Here is an 8,462-nt window from a genome sequence, read left to right as displayed (position 1 = left end):
CCCCCCCTTTTTTTTAAGATTTTATTTATTTGACAGAGACAGCGAGAGAGGGAACACAAGAAGGGGGGGTGGGGGAGGGAGAAGCAGGCTTCCCGCTGAGCAGAGAGCCCGATGCGGGGCTCCATCCCAGGACCCTGGGATCATGACCTGAGCCAAAGGCAGACGCTTAACCACTGAGCCACCCAGGCGCCCCTGTAGGGTTATTAATTGGCCTAATATCAATATTGTTGTGTCTTATGGACTAGACACCCAAGGAGAGGGAGAGAGATGGGGGGACAGCTTAGTGTAGCAGTCAGAACACACAGAACAGGGGTGCCTGCGTGGCTCAGATGGTTAAGCCTCTGCCTTTGGCTCAGGTCATGATCCTGGGGTCCTGGGATTGAGCCCAACATCTGGCTCCTGGCTCAGCGGGGAGCCTGCTTCTCCCTCTCCTTCTGTCTCTCCCCCTGCTCATGGTCTCTCTATCTTTGTGTCTCAAATGAATAAATAAAATCTTTAAAAAAAAAAAAACAACTCTGCAAAGTGCACTAAAATGAGGTGTGCCTGTAGTTAAAACCTGGAGGGGGAGACGTTGTGTATCCTTCTAGGCCCAGTACATTGCTCTCAGCACCCCTCCTGGTCATCTCGAGGCAGGCAAATGAAATCTTTGTGCAGACCCTTCTCTCCCATTAGCTCCTGGGAAGAGAGAAAGACCATCCAACACAGATCTCTTCAAGTCAGATTTCTTGAAATCCTAGTGACTGTAATACTCGACATGCTTCAAAATATTATAGGTTCCAAGAATAAATTATACTTTTAGTGTTGGTTTTCCCATAAATAGGACGTGTTTCAACTATTTTTTAATAATACGAAAAAGTTGATAAGTCTTAGGATCTATCTTAATATATAAAAGAATAAATGACTTCTGAAGAAAATTATCAGGCAGTGTATTTTCATTTTAGGCACAGGCATTTGATTCCAGAAAGAATGGTTTGTCTTGTTTTCTTTTCAGTGTATTTATATCAAATATAAAAGTGAATCTATACTAACTCTCAAAAGTTGAGAGTATTATTTTTATAGCAGGCATTTGAGGTGATCAAGTGCTCCGTCTCCAGGGTTCTCTTCTGTGTCGTCTTGCCTAGTCACACTGCAGTGTCCTTGCGGCAGTGAGGATCTCTCTTCATCAGACGGATGTGTGCGGTAGGAAACTCTGAACAGGGCTTGTGCCAGACGGAGGAGCTGTCCTAGAGAATAAGAAGGATAAATTGTCAGACTCTGTTGTTTAAAGGCTAATTTAGGAGAGATAATTTAAAGAAATTTAAGAAAAAAAACTGTGTGTATGTAATCCTAAAGGATATAACTCTTATGTAAAATGCTGATATTTTAGTTAATTAAAAATTTATTTGAGCAGGGGCGCCTGGGTGGCTCAGTTGGTTAAGCATCTGCCTTCAGCTCAGGTCATGATCTCAGGGTCCTGGGATTGAGTCTGGTGTTGGGCTTTCTGCTCAGCGGGGAGCCTGCTTCTCTCTCTTCCTCTGCCTCTCGCCCTGCTTGTGTGCTCTCTGTCTCTCTCTCAAATGAATAAATAAAACCTTTAAAAAATTTATTTGAGCAAAGTCTTAGGAATACTCATGGAAGTACGAATAATTTTAAAGACTTATTTTTTTCATGGTAACAGAACTTGTGTAAAATTGCTGACACAAGCAGGGAGCCGACCGCAGTGGGAGGAGCTGGGTGGATGAGCTATGGCAGCAGGCAGGAGGGTTTCAGGGCCTGAAGATCATGGCAGGTCTAAAGGCCCTACTTCAAGGCCAGTGAGAAAGCATGGAAGAAATTAAAGCTGGAGAGTGTTATGAATAAATTTGTGCTTGTAAATGATATCAGCCCCACGCAACAGCCTCTGGGGAGGGGAGAGCTTGCTGGAGGTTGAGCTCAGTTTGGAGACTTTGCAGGTTGGTGAAAGCTTCTACCTGCTGGAGGGTAGTGCACCCCACCTCCACGGGGACAGGGATGATGCACTGGGAACCTTCCTGGACCTTACCCCATGTACCTCTTCATCTGACTGCTCATTTTTGTCCTTCATAACAGACCAGGAAGCTCAAGTGAAGTTTTTCCTAAATTCTAGGAGTCGTTCTAGAAAATTACCAAACCTCCTTTGAGGGGTTGTGGGAACCCCTGGACCTGCAGTGTGCCCAGCAGAAGTGTGAGTAGCCTGGCACTACATCTGCTGCTGGCGTCTGGAGTAGAGGAAGGCTTGTGGGGATCTGAGGATGACTCGGGGAAGAGACTGCCAGGACTGAGCCGAACCCTGGCACACCCAGTCGCTGTCCGAGAATTAGCTGCTGGTGTGGAAAAAAAAAAAACAAAACACTACTTATTTGAATGTTTGGATTTTGAGAAATAGGACTGTTGTCTGTTACGGGGTGTTGGTCATTAAACGGGTGGAAGAAATGGGTGTATCAGGGAGATAGGCAGATCTAACAAAAGGGGATTTTTGATCTCCCATAGTTTTGAGCACAAGCCATGTAACCAGGCATTGGGACAGGTCTTGCATACGCAGTTGGAACAAAACTGCATTTTCTTGTCCTGGATGCATGTGGAAAGGAGGATATGGGGATTGAAGTGGGCTGGTAGACTAAAGGTGGTCCCCAGGTGGGAGGAGTGATTCTGAGCAGCTGCTGGAAGGAGGCACAGCGGGGATTGCTGAGGGGCATTCCTGCTAAGACCTAGGGGTGGTTTGTACCCCTGAAGAGGACCGTGAAATCTGAGTTTGGGAAATAGACCAAAATTAAAGTGCTAGCTGTATCATTCTTTAGCCGTGTAGTTTTGTCATATTACTAAAGCTTTCCAAAACTATGTTCATGTCATTTGTTAAAGAAGTACATGCTGTAGTCATTCTGGGAGGCTGTAACACAGTGGACTTGGTGGCTTAGACAACACACATTTATTTTTCACAGTTCTGGAGCCTGGCAGCTCCCAAGACCAAAGTGTCTGCAGATTCGGGACCTGGTGACGGACCAGTTCTGGGCTTGCAGAAGCCTGGCACTCACTGAGTGCCAGCATGGCAGAGAGAGCTGTGGGTCTGTTCCTCTAATAATGTCACCGGTTCCTTCATGGGGTCCTACTCTCATGACCTCATCTAAACCACCTCCAGAGACCACCATGTTGCGAAGTAGGGCTTTGACTAGTGGAGTTGTGTGGGGGCGGAGGGGACATGGGCATTCAGTCCGTAGCAGTAAATACACCAAAGTCTTTGTAAGGATTAATTAAGTGAATGTATTTAAAGTTCCAAGCAGAAGAGTCATATTTATTAAACTTTGATTTTGTCTTCCTTATTTCCTGGACTCTAGGTATAAGGAGGTGAGTTAAATCTACTTTTGTTTGTGATATATCATTTTTCCATGAAATACAATTAAGTAATAAAATTTTGGTGAGAATTTAAAGTTTGCCAATACTTTATTTATTTTTTAAAATTTATTTATTTGACAGAGAGAGCGATTGAGAGAGCGAGTGAGAGGAGGGGCAGAGGGAGAAGCAGACTCCCCGCGGAGCAGGGAGCCTGATGCGGGGCTTGATCCCAGGACCCTGGGACCATGACCTGAGCCGAAGGCAGACACCTAACTGACAGCTACCCAGGCGCCCCATAAAGTTTACCAATATTTTTAAATGTAAGATTTATGAAATGCTGGGGTGTTGTTTGTGCTGATGATTAATGTAGGACAGTATTCCAGTTACAAATTTACTAAAATGTTAGATTGAAGAAATTTCCTTGTAAGATGCTTGCATTCTACATTTTCTAAGTTGGGGACTTTTAGGTTTGGGGTTTAGGGAAAGAATTAAATAACCTTATGAAAACCTTGCTGGTTAACTTACAAACTAGGGAGCCTGGGTGGCTCAGTTGTTAAGTGTCTGCCTTTGGCTCAGGTCATGATCACAGGGTCCTGGGATCGAGCCCTGCATCGGGCTCCCTGCTTCATGGGAAGCCTGCTTCTCCCTCTCCCACTCCCCCTGCTTGTGTTCCCTCTCTCGCTGTCTCTTTCTCTCTCTCTCTCTGTCCATTAAATAAATAAATAAAATCTTAAAAAAAAAAAAACAAAAACAAAAAAAACCTTAAAACTCCATGATTTTCACTTCCTTGTCTGAGGGGCTCCTGGGTGGCACAGTTGGTTTTGGGTTGGGTCGTGATCTCAGAGTCCTGGGATTGAGCCCCACGTCGGCCTCCATGCTCAGCATGGGGTCTGCTTGAGAGTCTCTCTTCCTCTGCCCCTCACTCCTGCTCCTGCTGTCTCTCTGTCCCTCTCTAAAATAAGTAAAATCTTTAAAAAAAAAAAAAAACCCAACTTGCTGGTTAACTTATAAACTCTATGATTTTCATTCCCTTATCTGGAAATAGAAAAGAATCTTCATATTTTATTTACTAGCAACGGTAGCCAAAGCCTTCTCACTTTTGCTCCAGGCAGATGTGAGAGCTGCCCACTTCTCTGAGGGCCCATGGCATGTTCTTGTAGAGGGAGCTGGGGGGTTGCATGCAGGGGTCGCAGGGATTCACGATCAGGATCTCCAGGAATGGGGGATAAGACTAGAGTCTCTTGGCTTCTCTCTCCTTGCTCAGCTTTTCCTGCATATTGCTTGTACTCTCTGTGAGTGGAGATCCAGAGGAGGCGAGGGGGTGGCTGAATTCTTGAGAATGCAGCTGCAGGTGAGTGGAGATGGGCTCTTGCTCTGGATAAAAGCTCTGTTGCCAGTGGATGGGAAGGCCTCTCTTGGCCTGAGTCTCCTCAGTGCACCCAGGCAATGTTCAGGGAGCTGGGCACTACTTAATTATTCCCAGGACTTAGAGATGCTTGTGCTTGGTCAGGGATTGATCAGGAAATCCTCTCCTTTCCAACATTTACATATCTCATTCTCTGTGAAGGATGTCCTTGCAGAAAAGAAATTGGCAGAGTTTTCTTTCTCCTCCATAGTATGGTCTTAGTTGGGAAATGGTGTGCTCATTAGTCCTAGTAACGTGGGGAGGGGTGACATTCGGCCCATGAGGGGACAGGTGTTCGAGCTGTGCAGTTTTCCAGAGAACACAAGAAACATCTGTATAAGAGAAGAAAGAAGAAATCATGTTTTCCTCTCAATTTTAAACTTAAAAATTTTGTTAACATGTACTTGAAGTTAGGGAGCTTCCAAAGATGACTAAAATCCTCTTTACTACCTTTATCCCCTTCACCCATTTTCCCTCTTTGTGATTAAACTTTGTTAAAATTGGAAATCTGAAAACAGTGCCTGGGGAGTGTTTTTTAAAAATAAGCTGTGCATTTTAGAGTAAAATTTAAAATCCTGAAGCAGTTTTTGAAGGACCAAGAGAGGCCAGAACTAATTGAGAGGATTCTCTTGCCTTTGAACAGAAAAACAGGATTAATATACAGAGAACCGATCCAAGGATAATTGCTGTTGAGAATGGAGAGCTCGCTGCAAGAGGGATCACTGTGGGGCCATCCTTCAGAAGAGCAATCTCAGGAGCCCCTCACGATACTGTCTGCCCTGATCTCTTCTAAAGAACAAGTGAGTTTTGTACGATGAGTGGTGGGCCTTGCTTCATGAGTCTCTGCCTGTTCATATGAGTGGACTGATCACGTGTGTGGTCAGTGTTGGCGCTGAAAGAAGCATTTGCACAATAGCTCAGTGGAAATCGCAGCACCACTCTGTATAAGTTCGTTTTTCTAGTAATCTCTATGAACCTGGGGCTCGAACGCATGACCCCAGGATCCAGAGTCACATGCTCTTCCAGCTGAGCCAGCCAGGTGCCCCTCAGTGCTATTTAATCTAGGTTATAATTGCCAACCAGGAAGTCAAAATTAACAGTTTATTGGGAAATTGCCAGGTGATTTCACATTGAGATTCCTTGATAATGAAGTAATTGTGGGCCTACTGTGTGTGTCTTTTTGAATGTGTCTGAAAGGCATAGGCAGATCACGGGAGAACGTGTGATTTGAGCCACACACGGTGTTTGACCTCCTATCCACACGGTTTCCCCCTTTGCCGTCAGTATCCTATTGACAGTTCTGTCCTACAGATTACTAAGCATGGGCCTATTGAAACACACTCTCTGTGATATTCTAGGAATCTGTGACCTTCAAAGATGTAGCCATAGACTTAACCCAGGAGGAGTGGACCCTGATGGACAGGTCCCAGAGGAAGATGTACATTGATGTGATGCTGGAGAACATCACTCATCTGGTCTCTGTGGGTGAGTCAGCCACCATCTGTCCGTTCATTCAGTCATTCGTTCATTCATTCATCTTTTTATTTATGAACCGTGTAGGCAGCAGCTTCCACAGATTGTAACAGCTCTCTGCCCTAACTCATATTCTTTTGTAGCCCTTCTCTTCTGACTAGATGAAATTTGTAAATTTCTTTACTGTCATCAAGTGTGTTACATAATAATTTGAATTATGGTCGTCTTGACTACAATTGTGTGTCATTCTGTTGCACTTTCTCCAAGACCCAGAACAATGCTGGAAATACAATGAATAGTTTTTGGATGGATAAATAAAGATCTTAACTATTTTCTGCTCTGGGCACTATGGTGAAGTTTGAGCACAGTAGAAAATCGAACATCTTGTATCACTTTCCACATAAAACTCCACAGAATATTCTGATGGAGCGTATGTTTATTGTCTTCCTTTGGAAATAATGTTAACCGCTCTGTGAGAACACTGATTTCATTCCTTCTGGATGCACATGCTGAGCCTTCTGCACGTGCTGAGCTTGGGCAGGAGCATCAGCAGCAAACAGAGGTGTTGACTGACCCGGGTGTAGTGTCAGGCTGAGAACTTCATTGATGTTTCCAGTGTTGAAGGTGTTATTCTCGGGGCTGTTGTGCAGTGCTCACACTGTTCTTCCTCAGTAGCCTGCACAGTAGAATATCATGCACTGTTCTCAGCGCAGAACTGTAAATTCACGTACCCTTCTTCCATTGATCTAGGGTGTCAGTTCTTCCAATCAGATGTGATTTCCCAGTGGGAACAAGGAGGGGTGCTGTGGAGGGAAGACAGAGGACTTGCCCAAGGCTGGAGTCCAGGTGAGCTGTGGACACAGGCGCTCAGTGCGAGAAGTCTAGTGAGTCAGTGAGTAGGATCTTGTTATTGATGTCACGCACGTTTCCTTGAGTGAATGATAGCTTCAGAAGACCAAGTGGCCAGTGAGCCTGCATTCCTTAGACTTTGTTATTAACTTGTCACATATCAGTTTCTCTTCGTACATCTGTACTTATATTTGACCTCAGAGAGGCAATGTTCCTGTCCTCATAGGATGTAAAATTTCACATTGTGGTCTTGGTCATGATTTCTGCTCTTTCTCTCTCTCTTTTTTAAATGATTTCCACTCTCATATTTTTTGCAACAGCCCATCATTATTTATTTTTCTTTTTTGAGGTTTTTTCTAATATTATCCTGATTGATATTATTCTAAAGTGCTTGTCTATTCACCAGTATAATCCTCAGTTTCACATTATTTGGTCATGCAGTGGTTAGTGTTAGGAACACACATGGATCTTGTGTGTTTTTCAACACTTTAATTCCCCTACTCTACTCAAGATATTTCTTAGATTTACTTCTTATTATCTTCAATTATTTCAGGCTTGGAAAACAGCCATAAAAAGGAAGAAACAATATCTATGCAAGATATCTTCAAGGAGGACCCATCTAACTGCAACACAATAGTAAGTTTCATGAGGACAAACCTTGCCTGTCCGTGTTGGAGGCCTGGGAGTCGGATAAGTTAACAAGGCATAAAAATCACATATTGCCACAGAATGTGGTCAAAAATTTAATTTGGGGAAGAAATTAGCCTGGATTTAAGCTTTAACAACTCTGATAAAAGGATAATTGTATAACCGTGGTTTATTTGCACGAAACATAATGACATCTTCAAAAGCACTCAGTCCTCCAATAAAGATGCTACCAAGGTGTTCTATAACAAAAGATTCATGGCAGCCAAACTCTCTGCTTCGAAGGAGAAAAAACACTCCATTGATATTATAAAAATCTAATAGAAACCGAAAGAAGAAAAGGGAGATCTGCACATAGATGAGGGCAGGAGTAAGCAGTAAAGGAGAACAAGACAAAGTTACATCAACTCGGGTACTTAGAACATCCAACCTTGGGGCGCCTGGGTGGCTCAGTTGGTTAAGCAACTGCCTTCGGCTCAGGTCATGATCCTGGAGTCCTGGGATCGAGTCCCGCATCGGGCTCCCTGCTTGGCAGGGAGTCTGCTTCTCCCTCTGACCCTCCTCCCTCTCATGCTCTCTGTCTCTCATTCTTTCTCTCTCAAATAAATAAATAAAATCTTTAAAAAAAAAAAGAACATCCAACCTCATCAGCTGGGGAAGCCCTGTGGAAACAGCCGGGCTGCAGTCTCGGTGGAGAGGCCTGGGCGGAGCGTCCTCCGTCCTCCCCTCAGCTGAAACTTCCCACTGACCATCCCCACAAGGG

At 44.2% G+C, this 8,462-nt stretch overlaps 1 protein-coding gene across 1 annotated transcript in view; it reads left to right on the top strand.

Moving 5' to 3' along the window:
- Positions 1 to 4,687: 4,687 nt before the first annotated feature.
- Positions 4,688 to 8,462, top strand: part of LOC102736487 (uncharacterized) — a 10,543-nt gene continuing 6,768 nt past the window's right edge. The window contains exons 1-4 of the mRNA XM_081806949.1: positions 4,688 to 5,532; positions 6,091 to 6,217; positions 6,956 to 7,051; positions 7,608 to 7,690. Coding sequence (XP_081663075.1) covers positions 5,428 to 5,532; positions 6,091 to 6,217; positions 6,956 to 7,051; positions 7,608 to 7,690 — 411 coding nt within the window. The 5' untranslated portion in view covers positions 4,688 to 5,427. The remainder of the gene's footprint in view (positions 5,533 to 6,090; positions 6,218 to 6,955; positions 7,052 to 7,607; positions 7,691 to 8,462) is intronic.

Source organism: Leptonychotes weddellii, chromosome 2 (genome assembly GCF_054177405.1).
Source record: "Leptonychotes weddellii isolate Sample4059 chromosome 2, ASM5417740v2, whole genome shotgun sequence".
In the NCBI taxonomy this organism is placed as follows: domain Eukaryota; kingdom Metazoa; phylum Chordata; class Mammalia; order Carnivora; family Phocidae; genus Leptonychotes; species Leptonychotes weddellii.
This window is presented reverse-complemented; position numbering and strand designations above follow the sequence as displayed.